This window comes from Sus scrofa, chromosome 7 (assembly GCF_054392235.1).
Source record: "Sus scrofa isolate SSC_HxYL_T2T_F1_AM1 chromosome 7, Sscrofa_HxYL_maternal_Yorkshire_Landrace_v2.0, whole genome shotgun sequence".
NCBI classification, from domain to species: domain Eukaryota; kingdom Metazoa; phylum Chordata; class Mammalia; order Artiodactyla; family Suidae; genus Sus; species Sus scrofa.
In genome coordinates, this window is record NC_139389.1 from 99,269,516 (window position 1) to 99,286,848 (window position 17,333).

Sequence of the window (17,333 nt, forward strand, 5' to 3'; positions counted from 1 at the left end):
TCCAGCATCTGTTTACATACCCCAAGGGGCAGGTGAGGAAGTGAGTCTTTTTCTCCTTTTTGCATCTCTCAGAGGTTGAGGGGAATGAACTTTGGGGTTTGGCCGCTGGAGTTAATGGGCATCAGGGCTGACTGGTGCTTCCCTCAGCCATCACTGGCTTAGGCTAGAGTAGCCTCAGCGTCTCTGAGGATGGCAGTGAGCCGGCCAGGTTTTCAGGAGCATCGCCTCTGCTCTGTGCCACGTAAGAAATCAGAATGGCCCCACCTAAAGAAACTTGTAGCTGGACACCCCGAGGACACAGCCCTTCCCCCAGAGCACAGTGCCTGTGCTCACAGAGAGCAGTCATGATGCTGACAGCCGAGTTATTGAAAGAACTCGTCCTAGGCCAGGGGCCTCAGCTACAGGGAGGAGCCCCTCCCAGAAACCATGGGAGGCAGCCTCTCTTACGGAGAGATGATACGTAAATGGGAAGCACACCGATTCCTGAGTTTATTTCAGGGATGTTCCATTGTTATTCTGGAACAGGGACACTTGTGGCAGGTGGGAAGCTTGAGTGTACAGATCCACCTGTCTCTTGATGCGTACGTTGCCATTTGATAGACTGACCTTGGACGAGGAAAGAAAAAGAAACTGACATCTTTAGGAGGGCATGGTTTAGCCTCTTGGGGAGGTTTTCACATATGGGAGTGCTGACAGTGACACTGCTGTGCTCTTTATGACACAAGGATGGATTCCAACTCCATCCCAGTAGTTAGTAGCGGGGCTTCCTAAAGTCGCAAGGCTCAGAGAGAGCACGGATTAGACTGATGACCTCGCCTTATCTTTGGTTTAACCTTTATGATGCTGATAATAAAAACTATTAATGGTATCAAAAATATTTTTAGCATTTTCATAGATGCTACTTTGGGGAGGGAATAAATGGAACTGAGAAGTTCAGGATATTTTTGCAACAAGTTTTCGTGGGCTGACACACTGATCTTGGGCAGTGTTCACTGAGTGTGCGCCTCAGATGCTGCCAGCCTCCAAGTCACACCTCTTCTCTTGACCATGTGCAGGTTTTCCATCAACACACCAAGATGATGAGAATCCCATCCTTCTCACCCAGTCCTGAGGAGGCCCCCTTGCCATCTGTACCTTCAATAGCCAAATCAGGGTCATTGGACTCAGAACTCTCAGTGTCCCCCAAAAGGAACAGCCTCTCTCGGACACACAAAGAAAAGGGGACTTTTCACATACTGGGTTCCACAAGCCAGACAAGCAGAATACCAGAGGGTCAGAGCCAGACGCCAGTCTGCACCTCCACATCCACCTCCACCCGCCTGTTTGGGTTAGCCAAGCCAAAGGAGAAGAAGGAAAAAAAGAAGAAGAGCAAAGGAAGCCGCTCGCAGCCCGGTGGTGAGTTCCACACAGGAGGTCTTCCTCTGGCCACGTAGTCCCTGAAGAATGGGTGGCTTTAGCAGCATAGAAGGGATAAAAATGGTGCCTGCCATTCAGGCATATAAAAGCTGAACCACATATGTCTCACCAAACTCACTTGCTCTGCCCACAAAGGACTGTTGGAACTTACACTAAGAACACTAATTCACAGAGCATTTACGAACCCACTCTGTGTAGCACATGTGCAAAGTACAAAGGTGGATTCATTTCTCAGGTACTTGCTGTCCAGGTGAGGAGCTAAAACTCACTTGAAGGCAGCAGCCACAGCCTTCCCTGCCTTTTAAGGCCTAGCCCAGTAATTATAATAATGGTACCTGATGAGCATCCTCCAAGTGACTGTGAGATGGGTGTTGCTAACTCCCAGACACCCTGGGAAACTGAAGCTCAGTGGAGTAACCGACATGCCTGCTGCCACAGGACTCACGATCAAATTACACTATACAAGGGTCTGAGTACTTCTTGTTAGGATTGCTCTCCCTCTTCTGTGTGGGAGGTTAAAGGGAATTCCTATTTCTGGGCCTGTTTATAAACAGCAAGCATAGTGTCTCTGCAAAGTTAAAGGGAGCCATAGACCAGGAGGACGTCGCTGAGGACCTCGTCTCCTGCATAGCTGGGGAGCCCCGGGTGCGGGAGTGGATTGCCCATCAGCCCATTCTCCGTCTGCATTCCAGAAGACGCATGTTTGCATGGGGAGGAAAGGAGGGAATTTACCAATGAAAAGAGCAGCTTTTTCTGAATTTCTTCCTGTCTTGGCTTCCTTTTTTCCAGATGGCCCTGCCTCGGAAGTATCCGCAGAGGGGGAAGAGATCTTCTGCTGACCTGCTCCTCTGCTGAGGCAGCTGCCTCCCATCCCAGCCAGCGGCTGCAGCCCCGCCTCCTGCTGTCCTTTGTGCACACTCTCCGACACTGATGCCCCAGCTCCAGCATCCAGCCCTGCCACGCTGCCCCAGGTCCTGGGCCAGAGCAGCACATTGTCTTGGGGATCAGGGTGGGGAAGGAGGCCCGGGACTGGCAACCCAACAACTTGTGGGTTGGGGCCGGCCCTACTGAGGATGTTACACCGAGAGTAGTGGCCCCAGAAGTCCAGGCAGTGGTTTTGGACAGGAATTCCCAGAGGCTGAAAGTGTTTCCAAATGAGGTCTGAACTCTGATTGCCTTTTATTTTGGGGAACAGAACCAAAAATCCAACAGCAGAGAGTTTGAACTTTACCTAAATGTGTACAAGAACCCGTCTGCATATACAGGGGTACGCGGAACTGCACAGGTCTGTCCCAGACGCCTGGCAGGCTCAGCTGTGCGCAAGGGGCGCTGCCCAGCACCAGTCAGGGAACGAGGCTCGGAGACTCACCCCCTGGTCCTCCAGGCTGTCTCCCTGTAAACCCACCCTGTGCACTCCTCATCCTTTTTTTTGTGTGTATGTCTCATTTCACTTTAGAAGGGACAACAAACATTTGTGAACCCCAGTGAGAGAAGGCTTGATGTGTTTAAAAAGCAGATGACCTGCACCACCTTAATTTTGGTGTTTCAGTCACTCAAAAAAAAAAAAAAAAAAAGGCTAATCTCATCAAATCCAGAAGAAATCATATAGTTTCAAGGATATTTGCCCACATGTTCTGGGCATAGATGAAGGAGACAGCCCACCTCACCATCACCCTGCAGTGTGACACTTTTTGGTTGTCACCAGCCACTCAGAAGTGGCAGTATTCCTGAGACCTCACGGTGGCTCTCCAGGGAAGCCACTCCTGCCTGGGGCTCCCCATGGGAGAGGGTGGCCTGTTGGCGTGACTTACCCGCCCAGGTGGGGCCCCCGCTACTGGAGAGCTGGCCAAGAAGCAAGTTCAGCTAGGTGTTAGTCCCATACTTAGTGGATTCCACCAGTGCAGACCCAGGGAAGAGCTGGCCCAGAGATGTGTGGCTTGGGAAAGTTCTGCTGTCAGGAGGCCTGGCAAGATTTCATTCCTCAGAAAATTTTTAAATCTGGAGGTCTGTTGGTTATTGTACTTCACCCTTTTAAGATGCTGCCTCTTTGTTCTTTTCCTTCTCTCTCTCCTGTCCCACTGTGTCTTGGTCTGTATTCCCTGAGGCTTATCACCAGCTGGGAGGTGCAGGGCGTGTCCCCTCCAGAGGCCGCTGCCCCTGCCATGTGGTTACCCACCTTGAGGGGAAACCCTGGAAAAATTCTCTGCTTTAAATGTGGCCTTCGATTCCTGCGTTTGCCCCTCAGGAGTATGGGTCTTTAAACATACTTTTAAAAACAAACAAAAAAATCTGTAACTTGGTGCTTGTTGATGAATTGCAAGCTGGCCTTGCAGATGGAGATATTTATCTTTCAGTTTATTTGAAAGAGGTCTGGTTTAAAATTTTTAGCTTAGACTCGTTTTATTTATTTGTGTGTGTTTGTGTGTGTGTGTGTGTGTGTGAAAGGCAAACACACCAGCCCAACGGTTTCAACCATCTTACCCACGCAGGAAGTGAACAGCAGCCCACGCTGCATCCCTACCCTCCTTGTCAGTTAAAGTGCCTTGCAGGCCCAAAGGAAAATGAAGGATTGAGGGAAGGGTTTCCTTGCCTCCTTCCACCCCCACCTCGTCCTTTGATCAAGGGATGTCTTCTTCTCTCCTTGAGAATTAAGAAACTTGCTACCCAGGGGCTAGATGTGCCTAGTTTTGTCGTGGAGATTTCTTACTTTTCAGAAATATACTTTTAGAACAGAACCAACTGATTTTCTCTTGAACCGCAGAAATAGACCACTGACAAACCCCCTTCCCCAAAGACCCTAAAGAGCAAAAAGTTAGATTGTTTCCTGCCACCAGTCCAGCTCCATAAGGCCGACCTGTCCCACTTTTCCTCAGATCCAGCCGGAGCTCAGCCATCTGTCTTTGTCACAGAGTCCCCTCTGTGGGTCCCTGTCCCACAGAGTGACACTCTGCTGGGAGGCACGGACCTGCATCCTCCCTCTGTGCACGTGGGCTGGGCCTCCCTGGCTCAGGGATGGTGGGATTTGCTCTCACACGAGAGCTTCACAAAAAGCGCCCTGGACACTGAGTTTATGTACATCCCTGCACAGCTGGCTTTCAACTTTACAGTGTCTTTTACCCCCAGCCGGTTATAAGGTTTTAGTTGCCTTGGTTGTTTGATGGTAGTTTTTTTAAATGGAAATCCACCCCCATGCACAGTCATTGGGCCAGGTTCTGTTTGGACAGGTTTAGGGTCAGTCTCCCCAGCACAGTCTGCAGCACAGAGAGAACCACTTACCCAGACCCTTTGCCTTGACATGGGACTTGGGGGCGTTGTGGCCACGCTGGGGAGCTGCCTGGGGTTGTTGCTGCTCCTGCTTCTGCTTATGGCCTCGAGGCCCACCCTGGTTACTGAAGTTTCTTTCCTGTGAGAAGGGCTGCCTCCCAGGGCAACTCCGACCCAGTCCTCCCCAGTGTCCCCTGGCCAGGATGCTGTGCTCTCTACCACGCGTGAGGAATCAGGCGCCTGACCTTGTGTTTAGGTTTGGGGGGACAGATGGAGCCACCATCCAGAGCCCCCAGATTTCCGGAATCTAAGTTTCTGGAAGAGGCCACATCTTCTCTAAAGCTTCATCTCAGTGGTTGTCATCCCAGTCGGGAGACGCGTGCACTTTAAATGCCCTCAACGGTTGGCTTCCCCTTCCAGACCATCAACCATGTTAGCTGTGTGCTTTGAAAATGGAGAGGGTTAAAGACATGCCAACTGCCACAATCCAGCCTTTGCCAGCATACTATCTCCTACCCCCTTAAGAGCTGTCTTTGGGGAGGAAATCATCAAGATGTTTTTTTGTAAAGGTACGAGTCTTTTTTTCCTCTTGTGTCTCAGGGTAATACCACTAAGAGTTGTTCCTCTGCTGATAGTCTCCCTATTTGTTCTCTTCCCATGCCCCTAGTACTAGCAGTAGTGAGCAAAAGTTTTCGAGACTCTTGGAATTTGCTGTATCTTCATGGGGGGAGGGGGGCGGGTATTAGTGGGTAGGGGTTTAATAGGCCCAGCCTTAAATAAAAGGTAGCACCGTAACCTTAGACTTCACCCAAGGGTGCCAGTCACAGAGATACTGTATTTGTCATCTGTTGGTCCCAAAGCTGCCTTCTCCATGGCCAGTTCTTTCTCCCCAAGGGCTTGGTATTGGCCTTGGAGCTGCAGTTGTCCATACAGTGTTGATGGGGATGCCACTTGTGCCCTGTGGACAGGAAAGCCTGTTGAGAGAGACAGTCCTGTGGCTTGGAGGGGACCCCAGACTCTGCCAGGGGGCATCAACCCCCCCCATGCCTGGACACCCTTGGAATGCGGAAGCCCAGAAAGAGCTTTAGCCTGTGGTTTCTGAGGCTGTGGTGGCAGTGGTTGGCTGAGGGATGTGTGACTTGCCTTCCTGCAGCAGGACCACGGGACACACAGGCTGTGGTCCTGGGGTCCCAGCCCCACCTGGCGCAGTTGCTGTGATTGATCCTCAGAGACAAAGAAGAGGGCAGAGCATTTGTTTGTTGTGGTTCTTCATTTTCCTTCAGCGTAGCGTAACATTCCTAGTTAACCAGCGCTTTGCAATCTGCTGCCTGCTGGCCAGGTTTTACAATGAAAAGTCTTCTAATGCTGCCGTAACGGGGGAAAAAAGGAAGGGGAAAAAAAGGCTTCTCTCCACGTACCAGTCTAATTTAGTTTGTGAAAACCTTGACAGACCTTGAGTTAGTTCTCCATCTCGCTAAGGTTTAAAGACGGCAGACCCAACTGGTTAAAGTCTTTCCTGCCACAGACCGTGACGGCCTGCTCCAGACACGCAGGCGGAACCCGGCCTCTGCTCACCCCAGTCGTCACCCCGCTTGAATGATTCTGCCTTTCGTGACCACCTGCCAGGTTGGGCGGCTTGAGGGCACTGACAGGGACCTGTTGGTTGGCTGGTCCGCAGTCACAGTGTAGTCTGTGGATTCCTGCGTGTCACCCCGTCAGCGCGCAGGAGATCAGGAGACGCCAGGGTTTATGCAGGAGGGCGATTACCTACACCTCATACCTCTGCTCTCATTCGTTGTTTCCAGATGCTATAGGAACATTTCTGTGCTGAATCCTATTAGATTAAAAAGGGGTTAAAACCCAAATGCTGTATATTAATTTGTAATTATGTATAAAGTAAAGCAGTTTTAAACTGTAAAGATTTTTTTTCAGTGTGTTTTCTGAAATTTTGCCACAACATACCGGCTTTGTATTTTATTTATCATCTTTTCTAGTTATTGGCTTCAGACTCTTGTAAAGTCTCCCTCCACCCTTTCAAAAAATAAATGTCCTTTAAGTCTCAATGTGACTACAATGTATTCCTGTCCCTGTGGGTTACCTGAGGAGTCCCAGGAGACTGCATTCCTGTTAAAGGGACACCGCCTCTGCAGCTCTAAGGGAGACTTCTCCCCAGGGAAAATTTGCATCTGTTCGTCCCTCCAGGAACAGGACTCAGGAAGACAGCCCAAAGCAGCACCTGGGAGCCCTAGCCCTGGGGCCGGATCCTAACCCTGGGGCACCAAGGGTCAGAACCATTTCCAGATAAAATCAACAAGGTAAGAAACGGCTTCTGCTACCAAAAAAAGATGAATGTCGGTTTGCCTTTCTTTGCCAACTTTTTTCACCCCACCCTACCCCCAAACAAGGGCAATAGCCAAAAACTAATTCAGGAAGAAAAATCCCATTTGCACATAGCTCCAGAGGGATTTCCTAGGTCTAGTGCACTGAGAAATTGCTGGAATGCACAGAGCTATTGCTGACCCTGCCTGTGGGTACCTGTGCCTGTTCCCAAATTGCTGGCTGAGCCCGGCCTCCTGTCCCTGTGAAAGGCCCCTCAGTCCAGTCAGCTGTGGGGAGCATGCCACGTGGTGTGACGCAGAGCCACCCAGGTTCCCAGCTCTGGCCTCCCGGCGCCCTTTCCCTCCCCCAGCAACAATCAAAAGAAGACAGTCCTGCCAGGATTGCCAAGTGTCTTCCCTCGCTCATGAACTTGTAAGTGGCCAGATTTCTAAAGAGCCTGTAGCCCTGGCAATAGCTGCCTCCCACAAGCCAGTGAACACTGGTCCCTTCTCTCTGCCGCCCACCCTTGGCCATCACAGCTGCTACAGCCTCCCAACACCCCCAGCAGGGCCAGGAGAGTGGTTCCCATGGCCTCCCTCCTCCACTCGGGCCCTCCTTGGGTCTGAGCCAGGGACAGGCTCTGTCTGGGAGGCAAGAAAGACGGAGGAGGTGCTGTTGTTTGTTCCAAAAGAACAGCAACGGCACAAAGCACGCAGGGCTCCAGGAGAGCACTGGACAGCCATCTAGCAGGGCAGGGAGTCTCCGCCTGCTCCTGAGGGAGAAGGTGCCACTGATAAAAGGGGCCCATTCCCATCTGAGGACGCCCCTACCCAAGGGGACGCCCGGGTTGGGGCAGCCGTGTGCAAACCAGCCTGGGTAGAGAGTGTGCTCACTGATGCACCAGGCAGAAACCTGAGTGACAAATGCAGGGAGAAGCTTGCAATGCCAAGGAGTCCAGAAAAAGCTTGCAGGGGAGGGAGGGAACACAGGGCACAGGTTTTGTACTTCCCTTGAAAGCGGGAACAGAGGCAGATCTTGGTGATGCTGCAGAGCGTCAGAAATGAGATCAGAAACCTGCTACTGGGGCCACCTGAATGGCAAGAAGCACCTCGGAGGCCCTCTAGGCTTCTTGGGAGATTCTGTTTTCCTTAACTTTGCCCCCATTTCCTCAGGGACCTCAGGTCACCACCAGAAGGTCAGAAGGTGGAGCAAGGAGTCCCAAGTGGGAAGGGGGCAGAGCTTGGTGCACCCCAGACTTGGGAAAAGTGGGCCACAAGGTCCCCCCAGCCTCCCTCCAAGTCATTTGGTGTCCAAGTTACAGCCAGGCTGTCCCTAGGCCCCCTCTGGCCTCTTTCTTTCATATGGTAATCACCTGCTCCACAGCTATAAACTGTCCCACTGAAGTTTGGCGGCTCCTCCCTCCAGGCGCCTTGGTGAGACTTATTCTTCCTGGGAAATTATCTGGAGCCTCTGGATGGGGGCTGGAGGGGGAGAGGGACCGGGTTGGCCTCTAGTGGGGAACTGCTGGCAGGGGGTGGGAGGGAGTGACAAACTGCCTCCTTAACAGATCAGCTGGGAACTGAGCCTGCTTTCTCTCCCTCCCTCATCACCACGTCCCGTCCCGTGTCCCTTCAAGGGGCCCTGAACTTCCTGTCCCACTCCCAGCAGCTCAGGGAGGCGGGGGGGGGGGGGGGGGGGTTGCAGCTGGGCGGTTGCCTGGACAACCCCATGCCTCCCAGCCCTGTCCTGTCTTTGCATCCAGAAAAGCGGGTCCCTGGTCACCTGAAACAATGCTCCCTCCACCCACAGGAGCCAGGCAGGGTGAGGAGCTGGGGAGAGGGCTGGGCTGGACTCCCGCTCCATGGAGGGGGCAATGGACAAAGGCTGGGGAGGCCCCAGGGGGGTGAACGAACATACACAGCCTTCAGATCAGAGTCTAGGCTCAATGTCCAGTCCAGCCACCTAATGGCCAAGTGATCTTGGACAAGGTATTAAACTCGTTTGTCCCCGTTTGCTCTCATGTGGAACCGGGATATCTAGCTTGCAGATCTGCCCTGACGAGTCAATGAGATGCTGAATACTGATCCCCAGCACACGAGTCTTAATTCCCGAACCTGTTCCTACATCAACAGCAGGAGCCTGCAGAGCAGCAGCCCCCCGAATCTCACCCCAACCTCTGTCTCGTTAGCAGGAGGCAAGTGCCTGGAAGCAGAAACGACCTTCTCCATTGTCTGGTAGCAGCACTCAGCACAGGGTGTGGCTGGGAATTCCTGGTCTCTGGGCCTCTGGTTGGGAATGCCTGTCCCCTCTTCCCTCACGTGGCTCAGGTGAGCTGGCACTTCCTAGAGGAAGCCTTCGCTGACGGCCCAGGCAAGCCCAGCCCTTCTTCCTGTCTGCCTTTAGCACCTGCAACCCACTAGCCTGCACGGAACCATATGGTGGCTGGACCCACCTTGGCTTTGCCACCAGCATCACTTCCCTTGGTTTCGAGGCCAGCACGCAAGACTGAGCCTGATCTTCCTCGCCTGGAAATGGGCTGAAGCCCACCCGCTGCACACACCCTCATTCCAAGACCGCAGTGCTGGGAGTAAAGGCCAGGTAGGATGGTCACAGGGCCTGGAAGAGGCAGGGGCATTGCTCTGCCAGCAGGGCAAGGCTGGCAGGTGGCCTTCAGCTCCCGTTGTTTCTGGGAAGGTTGTCTCCATGGGGGGCCTCTGGCTGAACCATCCAGAGTCTTGCTGCAAGGGCTGGGATGGCTGCCAGCCCCCTCCCCTACAAAGCAGCTGAGGCCCACCACCACCAGGTCTTGTAGCCAAAAGCAAGCCAGGCCACTCTGTTCTGGGAACAGGGAGCTCGGAGGCGCTCTCTCGCCCTCTTCACCTGGGGATAAGAGTGGCTCCCAGGAAGGCAGGCTGGGAGAGCTGAAGCAACACGATCTGGAAACAGATCCACTCAGAAGTTCATACCTTGGGGCCTCACTCCTGTGTGTCCTACACCAATGTGCTTAACCTCTCTGAGCTAGTTTCCTCATCTGTAAAACGTGGATGATGGCACCTACCCTACTGTTACTGCAGGGAAAAAGGATTAGTTGTCCCTTCTTTTTCCTTGGTAGATAGAGACAAGATGGAGGCCTGGATCTCGTGAATGTGCATACAGGTGAGCCTGCAGGTGCAGCATTTACTGAGACTTCAGTGCTCCCACATCGTTTCAGATTCATCGAGTCAAAGAAAGTTTGTCTTGGAGTTCCTGTCGTGGCATAGTGGTTAACGAATCCGACTAGGAACCATGAGGTTGTGGGTTCGATCCCTGGCCTTGCTCAGTGGGTTAAGGATCCAGCGTTGCCATGAGCTGTGGTGTAGATTGCAGGTCACAGAAGCAGCTTAGATCACGCATTGCTGTGGCAGCTGCGATTCCAATTTGACCCCTAGCCTGGGAACCTCCATATGCCACGGGCGCGGCCCTAGAAAAGACAAAAAGACAAAAAAAAAAAGTTTGTCTTGGGATGACTTTCCCATGGAGGCCCAAAGCGAGGGGCAGTCACTGGCTGGAAATCCACAGGTCTAATACCTGCAATGCTGCTGAACCCAACCTCCTAAAACGGGTCCAAGTACCCCTTCTCTGGATGATCCCACCCAGGCTCATGGAGTTAGGTGAACGGCCCAGCCAGAGCCAAGTCTGACATGCAGGCCCAAGATTCACCCTTAGACCAGTGTTCCTCTAAGGACAGTCTTTGGATCCCTGCATCTGCTGTTTTGTTTTGTTTTGTTTGCCTCACCCACAGCATGGTTCCCAGACAGGGAACCTCTGCCACAGCAATGAAGGCGTCATATCCTTAACCACTAGGCTACGAGGGAACTTCAGGATCTCTGTATTTGAGTTATCTGAACTGTTTATTGAAAATACATCTTGACCCCTAGCCTGGGAACTTTCATGTGCTGCATCTTCAGCCCTAAAAGGCAGAAAAGCAAAAAAAAAAAAAAAAAAAAAAAAAAAAGAAAAGAAAAGAGAAGGAAAGGAAAAAAGGGAAAGAAAATACATTTCTGAGTTCCTGTCGTGGCTCAGTGGGAATGAATCTAACTAGCATCCATGAGGACGCAGGTTTGATCCCTGGCCTTGTGGAGTGGGTTAAGGATCCACCATTGCCGTGAGTTGTGGTGTAAGTCACACACACGGCTTGGATCTGGTGTTGGTGTTGCTGTAGCTGTGGTGTAGGCCAGCAGCTACAGCTCCAATTCAGCCCTCAGCCTGGGAACCTCCATATGCTGCAGGGGTGGCCCTAAAAAGACAAAAAAAAAAAAAAAAGAAAAGAAAAGAAAATGCATCTCTGCAGGTTCAACCCCAGATTTATTGAGTCAGGGTCTTTATTCTCCTGGGATGAAGCTAGAGAAGTTGCAGCTTTAACTAACTCCCTGGGGAATTTCATGAATTCCCACAGATCAAGAGACTCTAGGTGCACCCTAATGCTCCTGTCCAGAAGAATAGGGTGCAGAGAAGTCCTTGCCACTCTGCAAACCCAGGTTCCCCTCCATGGAATCCTGCTCTTGTTCCACAGATAATTAATTCTCCATGAACATTCTGGCACAACCAAAAAAAAAAAAAAAAAAAAGAGTTCCTGCTGTGGCCCAATTGGAACAGTGGCATCTCCGGAGCCCTGAGATTCAGGTTTGATCCCCGGGCCTGGGCACAGTGGATTAAGGACCTGGCAATGCCACAGCTATGACTTAGGTTGCAACTGTGGCTCAGATCTGATTCCTGGCCAAGGAACTCCATATGCTGTGGGGTGGCCAAAAAAAAATAATAATTGGAGGGAAATCTATCAACTTAGAATTCTATGCTCAGTGAAAACATTGTCAAAACAAATACTTTTTCAGATATACAAAAACTAAAAGAATTAATCCTCAAGACCCTCACTAGAAGATATTTTAAACTGAAGGAAATGATTGGTTTTTTTTTGTTTGTTTGTTTTTCTTTTTGCCTTTTCTAGGGCTGCTCCCGCAGCATATGGAGATTCCCAGGCTAAGGGTCTAATCGGAGCTGTAGCCACCGGCCTACACCAGAGCCACAGCAACTCGGGATCTGAGCCGAGTCTGCAACCTACACCACAGGTCACGGCAATGCCGGATCCTTAACCCACTGAGCAAGGCCAGGGATCAAACCTGCAACCTCATGGTTCCTAGTCAGATTCGTTAACCACTGCACCAAGACGGGAACTCCTAAACTGAAGGAAATGATTCTAAATGGAAATAGGATCTATTTAAAGGAATAAAAGGCACTGGAAATAGAAAATACATAAGATTTTTTTCTGATTATTTAAAACTCTTTAAAAGATGGATGACAGTTTAAACAAAAATAGTAACAATGTAGTGTAGGGTTTTTAATATATACAAGAATAAGATTATGACAGCAATAACACAAAGGCCAATTGGAGAGAGATGGGAGTAAACTATCCTAAGATTGTTGTACTGTACATGAATTTGTATAATATTACTTGAAGACTGAGAAGTTGAAAAAACTTAAACTGAGAGGAGAAATGAATTTTAATCCATGCCTTACATCATATACAAAAGTTAACTCAAAATGGATCATAGACCAAAATGTGAAAGTTAAAACTATAAAGGTACAAAAGAACACATAAAACTTTTTTGACTTTGGGTTATGCAAAGAACTCTTAAATACGACATTAAGAGCGCAATCCACAAAGCAAAATGATAAATTGGAGTTTATTAAAAGTAAACACTTATGTTCTTCAAAAGACACTGTTAAGAGAATGAAAATGCGAAGTGCAGACTAGGAGAAAATACATGCAAATTATATATCTGATAAAATACTTCTATCCAGAATATATAAGGAACCCTCAACACTCAATAAGAAAGCAAGCAATGCAAACAATGTCTGGGCAAAAGATTTGAACAGATATTTCGTATAAGAAGATATACAGAAGGCAGGCACATGAAAAGATGCTCAACAGCACTGCATACTAGAGAAATGCTAAATAAAACCATAACAAGATACCACTATACACCTCTTACAGTGACTAAAATTAAAATGACTGATCATACTGACATTGCAAGGATGCAAAGGAACTGGAACTCTCAAACTGTGCTGGTGGGAATGGGAAATGGTTCGAGCACCTTGGAAAACAGCTTAGGAGCTTCTTAAAAACTTAAATATACACCTACTGCATGATCCAGCCACTCAACTCCCAAGAGAAACTGAAGCATATATCCACACAGAGCTTTCACATGAATATTCATAGCAGCTTTATTTGTAGTAGCCCCACCTGGAAACAACCCAACTATCTATGGACCGGTAAATGGACAAAAAGGAGAAACTGATATACACAACAAAACCAGTGAATCTCAAAATTAGTATGCTGAGTAAAAGAATGCACACACACAAAGAGCACACTATATGATATCATTTATATAAAATTCTGCAATGTGCAAGCTAACTATTAAAAAATAGAGCAGTGGTTGCCTAGAAATGTAAAGCAGGGAATTGGGGAGAGGCAGGAGGGATGGATTTCAAAAGGGAAATGAACACTTCTCTATTCAACATTGTGCTGAAGGTGCAGGAAAACTGAGCAAAAAAGGGGAAAACAAGCATTCCAACTGGAAAGGAAGAAATAAAACTCTATCTGCAGATGACACAATCTTTTACATGGAAAAATCCTAAGGAATCCACTAAAAACCAATTAGGACTAATAAAAGAATTCAGCAGGAATTTCTGTTGTGGCTCAGTGGGTTAAGAACCTGACTGGTACCCATGAGGATGTGAGTATTCAATCCCTGGCCTCACTCATTGCTTTAAGGAGCTGGCAAGCTGCAGTGTAGGTCACAGATGCAGCTTGGATCTGGCATTGCTGTGGCTGTGGGGCAGGCCAGCAGCTACAGCTCCAATTTGACCCCTAGCCCAAGGACTTCCTTATGCCATGGGTTTGGGACTAAAAAGAAAAAAAAAAAAAGAAAGAAATTCAGCAAAGTTGCAAGGTAGAAGCTCAATATAAAAATATTAATTGTATTTCTATATATTAGCAATGAAAAATCTGAAAATAAGAAAAATCATTTGGAACATCTTCCTCAAAAAATTTAAAACCACGAATAAATTTAACAAAAGAAGTGAAAAACTGATCCTCTGAGGACTACAACATATTTTTGAAAGAAATGAAAGAAGACCAAAGTGGAAACACGTCTGTTTTCATGGATCAGAAGATTCAAATTAATCTACCGATTCGCACAGTCCTTATCTAAAGGCCAGATGGCTTCCCTGCAGAAACTGACAAGCTGATTCTAAACTTCATATGGGAATTTGAGAGATCCAGAATAGCTTGAAATGTCTTGAAAAAGAAGAGCAAAGTTGGAAGACTCGCAATTCCCAATTTCAAAACTCACTACAAATCTACAGTAATCAGGTCAGGGTGTTACTGGCTTCCAGATAGACATGGAGATCATGGATAGACTTGAGAGTGCAAAAATTATTCGCATTTATGGTCAATTGATTTTCGACAAAGGTGCCAGGACTATTCAATGTGAAAAGAAAAGTCTTTTCAATAAATCATGCTGAGACAACTGGATACCCACATACAAGAGAATGAATTTAGACACCCCCTCCTCACACCACGCATAATAACTAAGTCAAAATGAATCACAGACCTACTGTAAGAGCTAAGAAAAAAATATAGGAGCAAATCTTTGTGACATTGGGTTGGGCAAAGCCTTCTTAGATATGAAACCAAAAGCCTAAGTGACAAAAGAAAAAATACATAAACTGGGCTTCATCAAATTTAAAAATTATTGTGCTTCAAAAGATACCATCAAGAAGGTGAAAAGACAACACAAAAAGTGAGTGAAAATATTTGCAAATCATTAATCTGATATGGGAATTTTATCTAGAAGGTATAAACACTTGATAATAAAAAGACAAATAATCAAATTTTAAAATGGGCAAAGCATCTGAGTAGACATTTCTCCAAAAAGGATATAGAAATGGCCAATAAACATAGGAAAAGATACTCAACATTATCAGCCATCAGAGAAATGCAAATCTCAACCACACACAAAGTGAGATATCAATTCACACTCATCAGGAAGAATATAATGACAAATAAAATATGGAAGTAATTGCTGCAGAGGATGTAGAGAAATTAGAACTCTCCTAGACTGCTCCTAGGAATATGAAATGATGCAGCTGCTTTGGAACAAGTTCTGACAGTTTCTCAAATGGTCAATTGACCACAGTGAACTGATACACGCTACAAGGATGAACCCATCATGCAAAGTCAGAGAAGCCCGTCACAGAGGACCACATTTGTTTTATTCCATTTACACAAAATGTCCAGAAAAGGCAAATGCACAGAGAAAGAGTAGATCAATGATTGCCTAGGACTGTGGGCAGTTGGCGGGAAAAGGGAGTGACTGTTCATGAGGATGAAGTTTATTTTGTGGGGAATGAAAAAGTTACAAAATAGACTGCGATGATGGTTGCATAACTGTGACCAGATGAAGAGCCATTGAATCATACCCTTTATGTGGGTGAACCATACTGTATGTGAATTCTTTATTTATTTTTGCTTTTTTAGGGCCACACGTGTAGCATATGGAGGTTCCCAGGCTAAGGGTCCAATTGGAACTGCAGCTGCCGGCCTACACCACAGCCACAGCAACACTAGATCCAAGCCACTTCTGTGACCTACACTGCAGCTCACAGCAACACCGCATCCTTAGCCCACCGAGCGAGGCCAGGGATCAAACCTGCATCCTCATGGAGACTAATCGGGTTCGTGACCACTGAGCCACAACAGGAACTCCCAGTATGTGAATTCTGTCTCAGTAAAGCTGTTACGTGTACATACCGTGTGTATAGATAAATTAACAAGGTGGCAGGAGGAAAGTTTTGTGGCTGATAGCTTTATCACTCCAGGGACTGTGGTAATTTCACCATGTATATATATCAAAGTTTATAAAATTATATCATTTAAATATGTGTAGTCTACTGTATATCTATTATACCCCATAAAGCTGTTGCTAAAAATCACCTATAGGAGTTCACTTGTGGTGCAGCAGGTGAAGGATCTGGCATTTGTCACTGCAGTGACTTGAGTTGCCGCTGTGTTGAGGGTTCAGTCACTAGCCTGGGAACTTCCACATGCCACAGGTGCAGCAAAAAAAAAAAAAAAAAAAAAGTTTTTAAAATCACCTATAGTAAACATCTAAAAATAAGCACATTTATGGACAAAATAAAAATCATTTTTTAAATAATAAATAAAAATAAGCACATTTCACATTATGATGTAACCTTCCAATCTCTTTTCCATGAACACACATGATTTATTTTACAAAATGGGATAACTAACTCTGCTTTTTTCCCACTTGGTGATATATACCCTGAGTACCTTTCCAGGTCATTAAATACTTATTAACTATTTAATGGCCGCATAGCCTTTTATGTTCAATAATGCAGTAAATTTCATTCAAACAGGGATATCCAGAGTGAAATTGCTGAGCCTTTCAGCCTATAGGGGCCCTTTCTGCCCCAGCTGGGACAGACTTCCAAGGCTACGTCCTCTACCCAGGATGGCCTGGCCTCCTCTGGGAGCCTGTGGGCAGCAGCCTGGCAGCCCCCACTCCCCACATTCCTGCCTCCTCTTGCTGCCCTGGGTTGGTACGAGGTGCTCAGAGGGTCTCAGGCCAGCTTTGGGAACAGGCTCGATGCTACCGCCTCTTCCTCCACATCCAGGCATCAGCCACACGTGGGCCCAGAAGCTAGGGAGAAATTCTCCGGAGTCCTAGGACACTGCAGGATAGGCCCAGGCAGTGGTCTGCAGACTGTTCAGGTCACATGTCCTCCCCAAAATAATTGCAAAACAATCATGCATCTTTTGTTTTTTGTTTTTCTCTTTTTTTTGGCCACCTTGTCAGGGATCGGATCTCAACCACAATTGCAATCTACATCACAGATGTGGCCAAATCCAGATCCTTAACCCACTCTGTCAGACCAGGGATCAAACCGGTGTTCTTGTGCTTCAGAGACACCCCTGATCCCATTGTGCCACGGCAGGAACATTTGCGATTTTAAGCTGATCTCTAAAATGGTATCACAGGTTTAATAGTTACAAAGTACAGAATTTGGGACACAATAATTTATGTGCTTTAAATGTATTTGGGTCTGAAGATTGAAGTTCAGTTCACAGAAAATGTCCACCACATAACCTGTTTGGCAAAGCCAGTCCCTACTGGCAAAGTGGCCAATTTGGAATTTGTTTCCACCAGAAAAGGTTTGATTTTGTTTTTTACATTTAAATCAAAATTGTTAACCTGTATCCCAGTGACTTTGCT

At 47.7% G+C, this 17,333-nt stretch overlaps 2 protein-coding genes across 51 annotated transcripts in view; one reads left to right on the forward strand and one right to left on the reverse strand.

The window, feature by feature from the left end:
- Nucleotides 1-6,743, forward strand: part of AKAP13 (A-kinase anchoring protein 13) — a 333,498-nt gene extending 326,755 nt beyond the window's left edge. For all 50 annotated transcript variants that reach the window (XM_084969374.1, XM_084969377.1, XM_084969375.1 and 47 more), the window contains 2 exons: nt 1,056-1,395; nt 2,206-6,743. In XM_084969374.1, coding sequence (XP_084825500.1) covers nt 1,056-1,395; nt 2,206-2,255 — 390 coding nt within the window. In that variant the 3' untranslated portion in view covers nt 2,256-6,743. The remainder of the gene's footprint in view (nt 1-1,055; nt 1,396-2,205) is intronic.
- The window catches only part of KLHL25 (kelch like family member 25), a 665,168-nt gene that overhangs the window by 589,117 nt on the left and 58,718 nt on the right, over nt 1-17,333 (reverse strand). The gene's annotated exons all lie outside the window — the stretch shown is intronic.